General features: G+C 36.5%; 1 protein-coding gene across 1 annotated transcript in view; it reads right to left on the bottom strand.

Moving 5' to 3' along the window:
* Nucleotides 1-18,903, bottom strand: part of alk (ALK receptor tyrosine kinase) — a 711,395-nt gene that overhangs the window by 165,816 nt on the left and 526,676 nt on the right. The window contains exon 6 of the mRNA XM_063006743.1: nt 4,963-5,090. Coding sequence (XP_062862813.1) covers nt 4,963-5,090 — 128 coding nt within the window. The remainder of the gene's footprint in view (nt 1-4,962; nt 5,091-18,903) is intronic.

The following is an 18,903-nucleotide window of genomic DNA, read 5'->3' as shown; positions in this document are numbered from 1 at the left end:
CTGAGTCTGGTTCATCTCCCTGTAATTTTAAGAGAGTTTTTTCTTTGCCACTGTCGCCCTCGGCTTGCTCAACAGGGGTATTTGGTCTGTCAGTCCTCCCCAACATGTGTGCAGTACCCGAATGGCTCTTTTTACATGCCTTGAGAAGGTTCATATGGGAATCCATATTGCACACATTAATCTCTATATATCTTTATTATCCTCTGTCTATGTGCAAGCACCATCAATCAGCCAGCGGAGGTCATAACAGCAGCAGTTATGAGGAATCCCCTCCAGCATTCCCACTATCGGATGAGCCAATTATTGTTCATATAGGCGCCCAGCCTGCCGACAGCAGAGCTAGGAGTCAAACTCATGAATATAAAATTTACCGCTGTGTCACTCAAATGCTTCAACAGTCTCAATGTAAATGAACATATTAACACGGAAACTGATTATTAAACTTATAACTACTACTCAAAATCTGAGCACAGTCTCTCTGCAATGTAACAATAAGCACAGTGCTTACTCTGCTTTAGCGCATCAACATTCCTGCAGTGTTGACGTCGCTTTCTAAATCCACATTCAATCTGACATTCAAACACAGCTTTTACGCTCTAAAAGACTTCTCTTTGGTGATTATTAGGTAAGATGTATTATCAATAAAAACAGCAGTTTCCATTTGTGTTGCTGCCTTTATGCAATTTTTATCCCTAAGAAAAGGGTTCAGTCTTTTAAAAAGAGCTAGTGGATTTAGAAGTGTCAGCTCACATGAGATAATGGCCAGTGAAGGCTCTCACAAAGACTATGGTTGAGAAGAGACAGGAGTAATTTAGCTAGTCCTGTTATCTGCTTTATTCAACTTAAAAAAACACTTTTCCTGTCTGTCCTGGTCTCATCTACACGAGTGAACTGGATCACTGACAGTTTTGTATTATGTGAAATGACGATGGAACAATCACCTTTTGAAAAGCAGCACTAATTGACGATTAGTGTTGTTTTGGTCAATGCTGAGCTGTCTGAGGTGTAAAGCTATGATGTAAAAAGCCTTTGTTACAGTTTGAGGTATTTGTACTTCACAGTAAATATTTAGACATTTTATTAATTAACACAGTCAACTGCCGCATGAAGAAATGCATATCAATTCTAAAAACAAGTTCTCTGGTTGCTCAGGTGGTGCAACGGTAAAACTTTGTAAACAGTTCATATCTCATCTCTTATGCTGACTTGTTTTTAATGAATAATAATAATAATAATAATAATAATAATAATGATAATAATATAAAAATAATTAATAATAATATTTTTATTGATTATTATTATTATTATTATTATTATTATTATTATTATTACTACTATTTATTTTAGTTATTTATTTATTTATTTTATATTGTTTTATATTAAAGCAATAAGCCACGAGAGACCGTGCGTTACTGTGATTTTATCACGGGGAAGGATGTTTTGGCACGATGCAAAGTGGAGGGCCTAAAACGTCTTTCCCCGTGATAAAATCATAGCAGTAACGCACGGTCTCGAGTGGCTTATTGCTTTTATAAAACGGCGGTCAACATAAAATATAATAAAATACAACAATGTTCAATTTATAAATGTTTTTATTTACAAAAACATTTACAAAAAGCATTCTTCCGCAAAATCAGGTAGTCAGTTAACAGTGTTGCTAGGCAACATGAGGGCAAACATGAGGGCGAACATAACATGGGAACTACTATTTCCAATGACCTAAAGTGGGAGAACAACACCAACTCCATCCTCAAAAAGGCCCAGAAAAGGATGTACTTTATGCGTCAACTGAGGAAACACGGTCTGCCCCAGGAGCTGTTGAAACAGTTCTACACCGCAGTCATTGAATCTGTCCTGTGCACATCCATCACAGTGTGGTTCGGTTCAGCCACAAAACAGGACAGATACAGATTGCAAAGGGTGGTGGATAGAGCGGCAAAAATCATTGGTGCTACTTTGCCCACCCTCCAGGACTTATACAAAACAAGGATCAGAAACCGGGCAGAAAAAATTATCACAGACTCCTCACACCCTGGACACGAACTTTTTTACCTCCTACCCTCTGGCAGGCGCTACAGAGCCCTGCACACTAAATCAAACAGACACTGTAACAGTTTTTTTCCAAATGCCATCAAACTCATTAATAACTAAAACTGAACTGTTGTTTACATGCCACATTGCACTTTATACAGTGGTGTTCAAAAAAATAGCAGTCCAACACCATTGACCTGATAAATCACTGTTTTTAGTAGAAATGCTATTTCTACATAGCAAACAATTTTACTTGAAAGTGTAGTAGAGTAATGAAAACAAAACAAACCCAACAATTAGGACGTGCATGCCGCTCATTCTGAGTAATCGAAGCATTGATTGAAAGGGGGTTGTTCAAAATAATAGCAGTAAGGAGTTCAATTGGTGAAGTCATTCATTCTGCAGAAGAACGGGTGTCAATTTTGGCCCTTATTTAATGTAGGAGGGTGGCAAATGTTGCACAGGTTGGTCATATTTTGTTAATGTTTTGATTTAGAATTGAAAGTGTAGTATTTTCAGTGCATTTGCATTCATGGAAATAAAAGTTATTAGAATGATTTTGTGCTTTATTCACTTTTTTAAAACCACTGCTATTTTTTTGAACACTACTGTACATGCTGTATAATACTGTAACTGCATCTTACCTTACTTTACTATTTATCTTATGCTATTTTTATATTTTCTGTACATATGCAAATTATGCTGAACATGTAAATTTGTACATTGTCTACATATAGTCTTGTCTGTATATTGTATTGTTTGTAAATTGTAGAGAGCTAACAACAGCCGGAAACAAATTCCTTGTGTGTATAACATACTTGGCGAATAAAGCTGATTCTAATTCTGATTCGCAATAAACATTCCTCCACAAACACTATTACACTATTTCTTGGACAAAACACCCGCTTAATGATTAGGATTACTGTTTATATTAATCTGGACATTTTCCTGTATAGTACATGACTTCAAATAGTGTTCAACCAAGTTTGTTTTTTTTCTTTTTTAATATGGAATAATGTAAGGTCGTCATAGGTGTGCATATATCGGGGATTTTACAATGGCTTCGAACGCAGCTCAGCCAATCAGATTTTAGGACCGGAACTATCCGTTTTATAATATATTATTTTGAGTCATTTTAGTAAGTACATTGTTATCAATTTAAATTTTATTTTGTGTATATTCATATCCTAAAGGTTTGGCCAGAATTTAGGAGCTTTTTTATCTTAATGTCAGAGGAGAACTGGTGTTTCTCTTGGTTAGCAGAGGTTTCCTCTTTGCTGCCCTTCAGTAAATCCCATTTTGCCAAGTCTCTTTCATATTAAGGAAATCATGAACACCAGCCTTCATGGAGGCTCTAGATCTCTAAAGGGTGTTTTGCTGTAATTAAGCTCCATGGCTTTTCAATTACATTTGGTGGTTCATCAAGCAACCAATGGGATAGTTACCTTTTCATTATGTTTTCAGAGGTGATTTGGGTGTTTGGTTATTAGATAAATATATTTTATATTTTCACTACATCTGTGTGATATCTATCAAAGTGATAGATGGTTTTGATGCTAGAAAAGTGATGTTAGTGCTGGTTTAATGCTTATATGCAAAAAAATCCCATTTGCATAAAGGTTCTACAAACCTTTAGAACATCCCAGAATATTGTTCTATTATTATTTATGTATTATTATTATATTAAAAATGCATCTGTTTATTTTGGGGCTGTAATTTCATCTAGCAGATTAGTGTTTATTATTATTAATTATTATAATTATAATTATAATTATAATAATTATTATTATTATTAATAATAATAATAATAATAATAATTATTATTATTAATTATTATTATTATTATTATTATTATTATTACATTATTAATAATAATAATTTATTTATTTATTTATTTATTTATTTATTTTATTCTTCTTTTTTGAGGTGGCAACTTTATCTAGCAGATTAGTGTTAACTATTATTATTATTATTATTATTATTTAATTGTTTTTTTTTTAATTGAAAATGCATCTATTTATTTTAGGGCTGCAACTTCATCATACAGATTAGTGTTAAATACGTTGTAGATATTGTATCAGAGTTCTGGGAGATGGGACAGAACAGAGAGCTAGGATTCAAACTCATGAATATAAGATGTCAGCTCTTGTGTGCTACCATGTTTTATAGCTGTGTCACCCGAACGCCCCAACAATCTCATTTTAAATGAACATATTAACATGGAAACTGATTACTGCATGTAAAGTTTATGTATGTGTTATGAAGGCCCTATGTACATTACATAACAGGTTTAAGAATTGAATTCGCAAGGTCACATAAAAACCAAAAATGTTTAACCAAAAAAAAAAAAAAAAAAAAAAAAAAAAAAATAATAATAATAATAATAATAAAAATAATAATAATAATAATAAAATACCAGTGCTTTAAATGTTAGCTGTTAATTTATTTTAGAACAAATAATAAATAAATAAATAAATAAATAAATAAATAAATAAATAAATAAATAAATAAATAAATAAATAAATAAAAATTCAAATTAATTTAAAACACCAGTGCTTTAAATGTAAGCTGTAATTTTTTTTAGAAAACAGAAAATAACATTTCAAGTTTATAACAATATTTATAAAAGTTTACAATAATATTTTATGAAACGTACTTTAACTATTTTTTTTCTTGAATAAAATTAATAATTAACCTGCTGTTTTTAATTTTTCAATATTTAATTTTTTACTATTTTTTTCTATTTTACTGTCATTTTACAACTCTGCTCAACAAAGCACAGTAAGAAAATATGTATTATAGAAATATATGTATTATTTTACTTCTGTTTGTTGCTTGGCATGACAATGAATGTAACTAAAAGACTTAAAAAAAACAAAAAACAAACATACAATATTAAATATTTAATAAGCATTAACGGCTTAAACTTACCCATGGTGCAGTTGGTGATGAAGAGTGGGTTATAAGTGGCCATCTCTAGCTCGCCCGGCTGGTCAAAACTCGAGGAGATCCTGAATGGTTTCTCTCTAGCACCGAGGTTAAGATGCACCACTGCCCAGCTGCCAAGAAAAGACAGAACCAGCAGAATCAGCATCAAGAACAGGCAGCATGGGTGGCGAAGAGCCCAATGGGGGCCGTTTGGGGTCAGGACAAGCCTAGGGTGCCCTTCTTCTTGGGTAAGCTCATTCCTCTCCGGGGAGCTAGATGAGGGTAAAGCTTGGTCCTCTGACACCAAGCCAGTCCCCTCTGCTGTTTTAGGATCATTTTCACAGTCCCCCATAGTGTCACACATGCCGTAAACCTCAAATCCAGCTGGATCCTAGCACGCTGGATGTGAGCGGACTGACAGTGATACGAACGTAAACTCAGAGAGCTACTGAGTGGTCTGGCTTCTAAGCCAAACAAACCAGTCATAATGTAGTCAATGTTCAGGCTAATTTTATTAAACAAATTGAATAGATTTCTTCGTGCCCCAAGGCAACAAACCAATCATTTTACTTTCCCGTTCATTACTCCCTCCCTCCTTCAGCCTCCCTCCTTCCTTCAGCCTCCCTCCCTTCTTTCTTTCACCACCCGCTTCTCACATGTTCACCTGGCGGGTTTGTTTTTGCTCACTTGTTAGCATGCTTCTAATCCTGGCGCAGGATTCGCCCCGACATCAGAGTCACTCATCGTGAATTAAACCTGAGGAGTGACAAAATGTCGTCCTCAGCCTGTCGTTCTACAGCATAAACACAGACATGCAGACAGATTTTATGCAAAGCGACTGCACTTTAAATTGATCCGTTTGAATTGAAACCAGCGACCGAACGTTTGACTGAAAACCAACCCCGTTTCAGTCTCGGCAATACCACTGTCGCTCCGCAGATCTGTGAGTGTCTTCATTTCGGGCGTGTGACATTCGTCTGAGCCTGTCATCACAGATGCTGAGCTGCTGCTCTGAAGCCCCTGTTGTTGCAATATGAAGAAGCTCTGCCTAGTTTCAGATTCCTGATTCCTGACTGATCTGTTCAGGGATGTGAAATGATATTCACTAACCGAAAGCTTATTTTTAATGCATTTTCACCTTCGTACAGAAGCCCGGCAGGTTGGGAAAGAATGTTTCTGAGATTATTGTAACTTCTGCATTAACCCTTGTGCAATACAATTTATATATTTTTTTCTCAGCATATATTGTACTATAAAAATTATTGTGGATGGCTAACGTAGCAATAAAAATGTAAATGTTCAGTGTCAATGGCTAACAACTCGCTCTTACATTGGTGCAACATTAAAAGCCAAGTGTTTTAGTCAAAAACTGCATAATGTAAATACCATCTGATACAATATCAAGTCAAGTCAAGTGGCTTTTATCGTCATTTCAGCTGTATACAAGTACATATTGAAAAGACACAACGTTCCTCCAGGACCAGGGTGCAACACAAAACACAAGTGCAAGACAATACAATACACAGTGCAAATAAAAACAGTACAATGAATACAAAGACCTACAATAAGTACAAGATTCTTAAGTAATTAAGGGGGGCAGGACCAATGACAAGTGTAGCTACTGAGTAAATAAGTGAGGGGAAAAGTATACTTTTCCCCTCACTTATTTACTCAGTAACTATTTTTGTAAATTTGTAGATTTATGTAATGTATGTAATTTTTTGTAACGTATATATGGTTTTAATATATATTTTTTTATTTATGTAATGTTTTAATATAGATTTTTTAAATTTATTTAATGTTTTTCATATTTGTTTGTAATTTATGTAAGGTTTTTAACATGTTTTTTTTATAATTTATGTAATGTTTTTAAAATTTTGTGTAATTTATGTAATGTTTTTAATTATTTTGGAATTTATGTAATGTTTTAATATTAATATATATTAATATATATTAATAATTTTTGTATTTTTTTTATTTATGTTATGTTAATTTGTTTTGTAATTTACGTAATGGTTTAATATTTTTTGTAATGTATGTAATGTATATATACAGTGCCTTGCAAAAGTATTCAGCCCCCTTGAACTTTTCAACCTTTTGCCACATTTCAGGCTTCAAACATAACGATATGAAATTGTAATTTTTTGTGAAGAATCAACAACAAGTGGGACACAATCGTGAAGTGGAACGAAATTTATTGGATATTTTAAACTTTTTTTAGAAATAAAAAACTGAAAAGTGGGGCGTGCAATATTATTCGGCCCCCTTGCGTTAATACTTTGTAGCGCCACCTTTTGCTGCGATTACAGCTGCAAGTCGCTTGGGGTATGTCTCTATCAGTTTTGCACATCGAGATACTGAAATTTTTGCCCATTCTTCCTTGCAAAACAGCTCGAGCTCAGTGAGGTTGGATGGAGAGCGTTTGTGAACAGCAGTTTTCAGCTCTTTCCACAGATTCTCGATGGGATTCAGGTCTGGACTTTGACTTGGCCATTCTAACACCTGGATACGTTTATTTGTGAACCATTCCATTGTAGATTTTGCTTTATGTTTTGGTTCATTGTCTTGTTGGAAGATAAATCTCCGTCCCAGTCTCAGGTCTTTTGCAGACTGCAACAGGTTTTCTTCCAGAATGGTCCTGTATTTGGCTCCATCCATCTTCCCATCAATTTTAACCGTCTTCCCTGTCCCTGCTGAAGAAAAGCAGGCCCAAACCATGATGCTGCCACCACCATGTTTGACAGTGGGGATGGTGTGTTCAGGGTGATGAGCTGTGTTGCTTTTACGCCAAACATAACGTTTTGCATTGTGGCCAAAAAGTTCGATTTTGGTTTCATCTGACCAGAGCACCTTCTTCCACATGTTTGGTGTGTCTCCCAGGTGACTTTTTATAGATATCTTTGAGAAATGGCTTTCTTCTTGCCACTCTTCCATAAAGGCCAGATTTGTGCAGTGTACGACTGATTGTGTCCTATGGACAGAGTCTCCCACCTCAGCTGTAGATCTCTGCAGTTCATTCAGAGTGATCATGGGCCTCTTGGCTGCATCTCTGATCAGTCTTCTCCTTGTTTGAGCTGAAAGTTTAGAGGGACGGCCGGGTCTTGGTAGATTTGCAGTGGTCTGATACTCCTTCCATTTCAATATGATCGCTTGCACAGTGCTCCTTGAGATGTTTAAAGCTTGGGAAATCTTTTTGTATCCAAATCCGGCTTTAAACTTCTCCACAACAGTATCTCGGACCTGCCTGGTGTGTTTCTTGGTCTTCATGATGCTCTCTGTGCTTTAAACAGAACTCTGAGACTATCACAGAGCAGGTGCATTTATACGGAGACTTGATTACACACAGGTGGATTCTATTTATCACCATCAGTCATTTAGGTCAACATTGGATCATTCAGAGATCCTCACTGAACTTCTGGAGTGAGTTTGCTGCACTGAAAGTAAAGGGGCTGAATAATATTGCACGCCCCACTTTTTAGTTTTTTATTTCTAAAAAAAGTTTAAAATATCCAATAAATTTCGTTCTACTTCACGATTGTGTCCCACTTGTTGTTGATTCTTCACAAAAAATTACAATTTCATATCGTTATGTTTGAAGCCTGAAATTTGGCAAAAGGTTGAAAAGTTCAAGGGGGCTGAATACTTTTGCAAGGCACTGTATATATATATATTACCTCAGGTAATGTTTCAGTACTGTCAAAATAGTTTATTTGGTTCTATGCAACTTCATGGTAAATAATAAATAAATAAATAAATAAATAAATAAATAAATAAATAAATAAATAAATAAATAAATAAATAAATAAATAAATAAATAAATAAATAAATAAATAAATAAATAAATAAACCTTACAGCGAGTAGGTCCTGGGTTCGATTCCCAGGTGGGGCATTCGGGGTTCCTCCCGGTGGCATATTTAAAAGTCTTGTGAGAAGCCTTCTCAGAGAAGTGGTTGTTATAGATGAAAAGATCACATAGAGGTCACTCTATTGTAATACTGTTTGATTTTGAAATAGAATTTAGTTCATTCCAAAGCTGTTCAGTGGGGCTGAGGTCAGGGCTCTGTGCAGGTCACTGAGGGTTTCTTGCTTTGTGCATAGGAGCACAGTCATGCTGGAACTGGATAGGGTCTTAACCACATAGTTATTCTTATATAATTAATTGATTACACCTGTTAGCTGCTGTTGTGGCTTAAAATTGAGGAGAGTCTCACACTTTTGTCCATGTAGTGTATTAGGGGTGGCAGTCACCACCATCATTAATAAAAGGACAGTTAAAGCAATAAGTGTTAGAATAATTTGTACCATTTCTCCTTAATGCATTTAAATCTGTACTAAAGTGTTGAAGCTGTTTTGATGAATGTATTTGTGTACTTGTGAAGTGTGGTAGAATAGAATAGAACAGAACAGAACAGAACAGAACAGAACAGAACAGAACAGAATAGAATGCATTCATTTGTCATATATACATATACAGGTGTAAAAATACGATGCCCTTGGAGCCAAAAGGGTTAAGGGCCTTGCTCAAGGACCCAACAGTAGCTGCAAGGCAGGGCTGGGAAATGAACTCTCAGCCTTTCAAGTGATAGCCCAAAGATCTACTACTAGGCTACCACTGTCCCAGTGGTGTTGTGGTATATGCTCAGTCTCATAGAAGTCATTAGAGTATGACAGCTCAGTATGTAGAACTGCCATCCTAATGATGATACATGAAGTTTTACAGCAGTTTGTTTTAATTACTCCTCATTCAATACGCCAGAAAATAACATGTGTTCTATACAACGAGTAATTTGATATAAACAATGAAATGATGGCACATTCACATATTGCAGGGCTTATGCAGCTAGGCACCACATTAAACAAGACATTTAATTACTGCCATATTTCTAATAGTAGTTCTAATTCTAGTGTCTGTTGTTATCTATAGAAACATTAACCCACTATTTAAGAAAGAAGGAACAATGCATACAGAAAAAAGAACAAAAAAACAGAAGGAAGGAAGGAAGGAAGGAAGGAAGGAAGGAAGGAAGGAAGGAAGGAAGGAAGGAAGAAAGAAAGAAAGAAAAGAAAAAGACAGAAAGAAAGAAAGAAAGAAAGAAAGAAAGAAAGAAAGAAAGAAAGAAAGAAAGAAAGAAAGAAAGAAAGAAAGAAAGAAAGAAAGGACTATGCAGACAGAAAAAAAAAGAAAATTAAAGAAAGAACTATGCAGACGGAAAAAAAAGAAAAAAAAGAAAGAACTATGCAGACAAAAAAAGGGAAAGAAAGAAAGAAAGAAAGTAAGAACTATGCAGACAGAAAAAAAGAAAAAAAGAAAGAACATGATAGAAAGAGAGAAAGAACATGACAGAAAGAAAGAACTATGCAGACAGAAAAAAAGAAAAAGAAAGAACATGACAGACAGAAAGAACACATGACAGACAGAAAGAACACGACAGAAAGAAAAAAAGAACATGGCAGATAGAAATAAAGAACATGACAGAAAGAAAGAACTATGCAGACAGAAAAAAAAAAGAAAGAAAGTGAAAAGAAAGAAAGAAAAAAAGAAAGAAAGAAAACAAGAAGAAAGAAAGAGAAAAGAAAGAAAAAAAAGAAAGAAATAAAGAGAAAAAAAATAAAGAAAGAAAGAAATTAAGTAAGAAAGAAAAAATCAAAGAAAGAAACAGAAAGAAAGAAACAGAAAAGAAAGAAAAAATAGAGAGAGAAAATAAAGAAAGAAATGAAGAAAGAAAGAAAAAACAAAGAAAGAAACAGAAAGAAAAAAAAAGAAAGAAAGAAAGAAAAAAAAGAAAAAAAACAAAGAAAAAAAACAGAAAGAAGGAAAAAAATAAAGAAAAAAAATAAAGAAATTAAAAGAAAGAAAGAAAAAAGAAAGAAAGAATAAAATAAATAAATAATAATAAATAAATAAATAAATAAATAAATAAATAAATAAATAAATAAATAAATAAATAAATAAATAAATAAATAAATAAATAAATAAATAAAATACTTACTCCATTACAGAAAGCAGCAATCTTTTACCAAAACACTACATTACACTTTTAAAAGATGACACAACACATTTTTGCTTGATTACAATATGAATCAGAACTATGGGTACGTTGAAGACGTTGGCATACATTTATTACATCTCTTAATAATGTGTAATTATAAATAATATAGGTAAATGATTTCTGCTTACTGTGCTGGGTTAAATAAGATACACTCTGAGATTATAGCAATCTGCCACTGTACACATTCATTACCTGGTAAATGAATATACAAGATTAATTGCAGACTAATTACTAGATTAATAAAGTCCTATATGAATAGAGTGTGTTCATTAGAGCTGATGAACAATCTTCCTTTCACTCTTTGACACCATGCTGAGCTGCAGCACCTCCATTTACCCTTTTAATGTGATTAATATTGTGACCTGCTGGAATTCTTTTGACTCTAAATAAAAGTCTCCCAGGAGCATGGTAATAGGTACTGCCTCTGATATCATTTTTCATTATGATTCTCATCATTGCTGATCATTATTCTGGTGGACTCAGCATGCTCTGAACACACATTACATGTGTACTTTGAAACGGATGCTTGGCAGTTACATAATAGGACCATTTTGTTCCCGAACATGGACTTTCTGAGGTGTGGGGTTTATCAAGTGTCTTAAATTTGCTTAATCATCTTGGCGTGATACAGATGGGTTGTGCTTTGTTTGGTTACTAAGCTGAATTTGTGAGGTGGAAGGATACGTCTGTTTATGCTTCTGTTTACTTATCCATTTAAAGGTTGTAACTAGTTCTGGACATTAAAACCAAATGTGTTCATCAACTGTTCAATACATGAATCTATTCAAACACTTTATTTGTATTTAATACACATAGTTAGATATACTGTATCTAATTATGTAATATAGCCTAGTGGTTAAGGTACTGGACTAGTAAAGAGGGTTCCTGGTGCAAGCCCCACCACAGCCAGGTTGCTGCTGTTGGGCCCGTGAGCAAGGCCCTTAAACCTCAGTTGCTCAGACTGTATACTTTAACTGTAATGTAAATCACTTTGGATAAAGGCGACTGCTAAATGCAGAAAATGTAAATGTAAATAACAGCACAAATATTTTTCATGTTTGTACCACAAATATATAAATTAATTCAGAAACATAGTCATACAGACGATTGATAGATAGATAGACAGACAGACAGACAGACAGATAGATGATACTTTATTTATCCAGACGGAAATTATTGAAATAATAAAAAAAATACTAAGCTAATAATTAATATTATGACATAATAATAATAATAATAATAATAATAATAATAATAATTGTTTGTTTATTAGGATTTTAACATCATGTTAATAATAATAATAATTATTATAATAATAATAATAATACATTATTTTTGGCAGTTGCGGCCTTGAGAAGTCTTTGGTAGCCTATTTTAGGTTCAGTTATTTTATCAATTAATTTATTATTTTTTAAAAACCATTTCAAATTTATCAGTGTTATTAGATTTTCTCTAATGTTTATATATGTATAGTCTTTTCCCCCAAACACTGATAATTTAGGGAATAAATAATTTGTTTGTTTGTTTATTAGCATTTAACGTCATGTTTTACACTTTGGTTACATTCATGACAGAGACGGTAGTTACTCATTACACAAGATTCTAAGGCTGAGCGGTGTTTCACTTTTAAACTTGTGTTACAGCTCGGGGTTCTGAGAAATTTTAATAATCAGCTTTTTATTTCAGTGTTTTTATATCATATTTGTGTTATTTTCAGTGTATAGGTGTCAAAAACAACCCCATTATTTTACATTAGCCTAAAATATATGCAAGTCCACAGGACCATGGAACGCATTAACAGCTTTCCCATACATCCTTATGGGAAAAAATACCTTGAAACTCAATGCCAGTCCCAGAACCAACTGACGATGAGTTTTAAGGTACCACTGTATTGCACATCTGTCATTTCTAAACAACACAGTGTTGAAACATCATTCTACATTGATCCTTCATAATTTTGACCACAGTGTTATTAAAGTTTGACCACTATATCTCCAGACTATAATATTTCTTCTGCAGTCAGTACACTTCTGGTGTAAGGTCTAAAATGTGCTGACGTCGTCGACGAGCCAGGTAATGATAGTGATTGGCACTGATGATTTGAAGCACATAAGCACTTTCATACAATCATGGCTTTGTTGATGACTACAGCTTCCAATTCCGTTTTTTCTCCCCGAAAATTAGCAATAATGGAGGCACTAAAGCACTGAACCGTACCTCTATGACCAGCTGTGCGGTGATAACTATACTGCCAAAATGACTGTCTACAACCTCGTCAGACTTGCAAGCCCTATATTTAATACTGTGCTCTGACTTCCATTCATGTTGCCCTTTGCCAGGCATATTTTTGTACTTTCTGTGCTCCTGGCACACAATTTAATGTGTCAGGTTGTCATTATGCCCTCCATGACCCCAGTCAGGCTTGTTACAGCAAAAAAAGAGATCTCACAAATTTATGCACCTGAATATGAATGCAAATCAGTTTTCATCTGTTACAGCGTGAACGTCAAAACACTCTGATAATCAGATTGTGTTCATTGTGCAGTTTAAAGCCGAGACGAGTTACTTATCTTACATCTTTCACACAGTGCACCATTATGTTCACTTTACTGACAGACATGGACAACCTATTCTTTACCAACAATTGCTTTTGTGTAGCGGTTAGAGTCATCCTGTTAGCCTTGATTGTTGTTCATTAATATGATATACATTTTCACTGAATGCATTAGGCAAAACGTTGCTAGCATTGTATCTTTCTGTAGTAAATACCTATACAGTTTAATGCACAATTACTGTTTATTTGCTTGATTGGCTTTCTTTCTTTGCACGTGTATCTGTAGCCAGAACATGTAAACAGCATGTTCCTTACAAATGTGTAGAATAAAATGCCTTTATTTGACATACAAAATATATATATACTAGGGCTGTCAAACGATTAAAATTTTTAATCGCGATTAATCTCAGAATTTCATATAGTTAATCGCGATTAATCGCATTAAAAAAAATCTGTGTAAATGTTATAGAAAACAAGGATTTTTAAGTGAAATGTTACAATTAAAATGGTGAACACATTTTATGCTAAATGTACTGATGTTAAAAACTGCTGGGACAAGAGAAAACTGTAAGGGAGTTTATTCACTCACATACTAGGCAGTAAATGTCAGATTGTAGGTTAGAATTTCTCCATCAGCAAACATTGTAGATCAGCGGTGCTTTAGGTGGGATAAGGCGTAGTTATTGTATCAGACTTGTCTGTGGTTGTATCGTGACGATGGTTTGATGGACGTTTCTACACGAAGTGAGTGTGTTTTGACGTTTTGACCCTTTGGGGCTTCCATAGTTCATGAACTAACGTGCTCGACTCAGCTTTCCGGTATTCGGTACAGAAGAAGAAGTTAATTAAGTGTAATAAAGTGTTCTGCTCCCGACAACTTGTGAATATAGCGTGTATTTATTTCTTTATTATGCAAGTGCATCACTACCACGATCGGTTACATTATGTTAACAAACCGCAAATGAAAAACGGTGGCAAGTCCGACATTAAAACGTTTGTTCTACCAGTCAAGTGTCAACATGAACTAGAATTTGCGTTAATGGCACTAATTTTTTTAATCGCGTTAAATTGAGGTCGCGTTAATGCGTTATTATCGCGTTAACTTCGACAGCCCTAATATATACACATCAGCCATAACATTTAAACCACCTCCTTGTTTCCACACACATTGTCAATTTTATCAGCTCCACTTACCATATAGGAGCACTTTGTAGTTCTACAATTACTAACTGTAGTCCATTTGTTTCTCTGCATGCTTTGTTAGCCCCCTTTCATACTGTTCTTCAATGGTCAGGACTCTCCCAGGACCACTACAGAGCAGGTATTTTTTGGGTGGTGGGTCATTCTCAGCACTGCAGTGACACTGACATGGTGGTGGTGTGTTAGTGTGTGTTGTGCTGGTATGAGTGGATCAGACACAGCAGCGCTGCTGGAGTCCACTCACTGTCCACTCTTTGAGACACTCCTACCTAGTTGGTCCACCTTGTAGATGTAAAGTCAGAGCCTTCATCAGTGGTCACAGGACGCTGCAGACGGGGCTGAACTATTCTCAGTCCAGCAGTGACAGTGAGGTGTTTAAAAACATCAGCAGTGCTGCTGTGTCTGATCCACTCATACCAGCACAACACACACTAACACACCAGTACCATGTCAGTGTCACTGCAGTGCTGAGAATTATCCACCACCCAAATAATACCTGCTCTGTGCTGGTCCTGTGGGGGTCCTGACCATTGAAGAACAGCATGAAAGGGGGCTAACAAAGCATGCCGAAAAACAGATGGACTACAGTCAGTAATTGTAGAACTGCAAAGTGCTACTATAAGGTAAGTGGAGCTGATAAAATGGACAATGTGTGTAGAAACAAGGAGGTGGTTTTAATGTGGCTGATTGGTGTATAAGCCTGAAATAAAAGAAAAAACAATATTAGCCACCACACCGTCCCTGTTACACACTCAGTATTACCTAAGTTTATGCTTGTACCTTGTAGAGTAGTAAATATATATCTGACACAGGAAGTCCTGGATGTCTGTTGAGAGCTGAAGAAATCAGAAGACTAAATGTTCGTGGACCTGGATCCTGACCTGGAATTATCCAAGAAAAGACCTTTTCGAAAGAAGTGGCTGACCGTGGACTCTTCCTCACCCCTGCTAAACCCAGGCCACAGAAATCTTATAGCAAACGCACTATTTCCTAAATCTACTCCATCACTTTCTGTTTCCCACTGTGTAATTCACAAACGGGGGTTAGTGATTTCTTTCCATTACTGATCACTCAGAACAGACCGGCAGCACCGCTAGCACAATAGGACTGGTTGGCAGGACAGAGATGTGTAAAGATCGACACCGCGGGGTGCCTGCACTTTCAAAACACGGCCAAGGCCAAGCAATCTGCTGTCTAAACTATTTACCACAAAATATCAACACATGGAAGGTTCTACTACCTGGATAACACCAAGCCTGACAGCTGGATGGGTGTCACACACAAGCTTTATCAGGTATACACACACACAGTCCATTAAAAGTTTCCAAGTTAATTCCGATCCACCGCTAAAGGCGTCTACAATGAGCACAGAGGCTAGACACTAAAACAGTGGATGAAAGTCTACAGGTTGCCAGAGCTGGGATCTCCAATACATCGTATCGAATCTGAGCTCTGCCTGCCGGCTAAGGCTGAGCAGCCACATGAACAACGATTGGCCTGTTGTTCAGAAATAGGCGGGACTAAGCCGGATGGGGTCTCTCTCTCATAACTGGTGCTATTACGACCTCTGCTGGCTGATTGATGGCGCCTGCACAGAGATAAGAAAAGAGTGCTGTCAGGGTGTGTCTCTCCGGACACAACGCTGAGCTGCACTGCACTCGTCAAAGTGTAGGTGATAAGATGCATATGGCATGCTGCCCACGTGTCAGAGAGGGGGTGGGATAGCCCAAAGGGCTGTACGTATAAACTCCACAAACTCTGCAGGTTTATCCGTGTGTGTGTGTGTGTGTGTCTGTCCTGTAATGGACTGGTGACCTGTCCAGAGTGTTTCCTCCCTTTAACTCAATAAACTGGACTCACAACCCTAACCATTATAAAGTGGTGTTGGAACAGACAATGAATGAATGAATGATGCAACTATCCAAAATATATCTATCCAAGTCCAAAGAGCTGTACGTATAAACTCCACAAACTCTGCAGGTTTATCAGTGTGTGTGTGTGTGTGTGTGTGTGTGTGTGTGTCTGTCCTGTAATGGACTGGTGACCTGTCCAGAGTGTTTCCTTCCTTTAACTCAATGAACTGGACTCACAACCCTAACCATTATAAAGCGGTGGTGGAACAGACAGTGAATGAATGAATGATGCAACTATCCAAAATATACTGTATTTATCCAATATATGTATAAACTCCACAAACTCAGTAGGTTAGTCTGTGTGTGTGTGTGTGTGTGTGTGTGCGTGCGTGCGTGCGTGTGTATTATCAGAACAGCTCTAATTGTAACCATACTACAGCTCTAATTGGTTTTTCAATGTATCTAGGTCACAGAAGTAAGAAGATGACCAGGACAGTCCCTGAGCTGGGTATGTACTGCTGCAATTTTACTAACAGAACTAAGAGACATGATTAAAACGTGATATTCTATTTAAAATACAGAACTCTACCAAACAGGCAGTTAGTGGGCAGGGGTTCGTAACCTTTCTGCAATCCCAGCAAACCCACACTTCCCACGCCAAGTACTTTTTAATTCTGTGCATTACTGCAAATGAGTGAATAATATGTATTATATTAACCTGGCAATTTCTAATTATAAAATGACCACTGGATATCTTAAAAGTAATCTTAAAGGTTTCTTTACTGTTTGCATGTACTGTATTTCAGCATATGCAGATTAACACATTCTATTGAGATGTTATGTCAAATATAGAAACATTTAGCTTGATGAGCTTTTACCTAGCTGGTGTTGTCAACCATAAATGAGCTTTAAATTAATTGAGTTTGATGGATCTGTCAGGAATTCCACATTAAAGGTTTATAAAGAGCAACCCCAATTGCTCAGAAGCATGGACTCCACTAGACCCCTGAAGGTGTGCTGTGGTATCTGGCACCAAGGTGTTAGCAGCAGATCCTTTAACTCCTGTAAGTTGTGAGGTGGGACCTCCATGGATTGGACTTGTTTGTCCAGCACATCTCAATTGCATTGAGATCTTGGAAATTTGGAGGCCAAGTCAACACCTCAAACTCGTTGTTGTGCTCCTCAAACCATTCCTGAAGCATTTTTGCTTTGTGGCAGGGCGCATTATCCTGCTAAAAGAGGCCACAGCCATCAGGGAATAGTGTTTCCATGAAAGGTAGGTGGTACGTGTCAAAGTAACATCCACATGGATGGCAGGACCCAAGGTTTCCCAGCAGAACATTGCCCAAAGCATCACACTACCTCTGCCGGCTTGCCTTCTTCCCATAGTGCATCCTGGTGCCATGTGTTCCCCAGGTAAGCGACGCACATGCACCCGGCCATCCACGCGATCTAAAAGAAAACGTGATTCATCAGACCAGGCCACCTTCTACCATTGCTCCGTGGTCCATTTCCGAAGCTCATGTGCCCATTGTTGGCGCTTTTGGCGGTTGGACAGGGGTCAGCATGGGCACCCTGACTGGTCTGCAGCTATGCAGTCCCATATGCAACAAACTGTGATGCACTGTGTATTCTGACACCTTTCTATCAGAACCAGCATTAACTTCTTCAGCAATTTGAGCTACAGTAGCTCGTCTGTTGCATCGGACCACACGGGCCAGCCTTCACTCCCCATGTGCATCAATTAACCTTGGCCGCCCATGACCCTGTCGCCGGTTTACCACTGTTCCTTCCTTGGACCACTTTTGATAGATACTGACCACTGCAGACCGGGAACACCCCACAAGAGCTGCAGTTTTGGAGATGCTCTGACCCAGTCATCTAGCCATTACAATTTGGCCCTGTTATGACCTGTAGCGATCTAGGGGTGACAGGGGATGTAACATTATAATACTTAAAATAATTAAATAATAACAAGGAAAACAATCTATCTAAAACACCCTATTTACTGGTAGAATTCAGAATCATAATGAAAACCACAACAAAAAAAAGAAAACCATTTGTAAAGAAAAGAACAAAAACGATTACACCAATAACCGATAAAGTATATCAAATTACACAATCTTAACCTAAAGAAAACACACAGTCTCTATCAAACAGAGACCGCTTCCAAACTTCAAATACACACGCTCGAACAAAGCACAGCATGCAATCGACACGTCCCCCCTCACTTTCCAGCCTTTTATACGCTGGCAAATAATGCCGGTACCTGAAACACACACACAC

The sequence above is a fragment of the Trichomycterus rosablanca genome, chromosome 13, assembly GCF_030014385.1.
Source record: "Trichomycterus rosablanca isolate fTriRos1 chromosome 13, fTriRos1.hap1, whole genome shotgun sequence".
Classification (NCBI taxonomy): Eukaryota; Metazoa; Chordata; class Actinopteri; order Siluriformes; family Trichomycteridae; genus Trichomycterus; species Trichomycterus rosablanca.
This window is presented reverse-complemented; position numbering and strand designations above follow the sequence as displayed.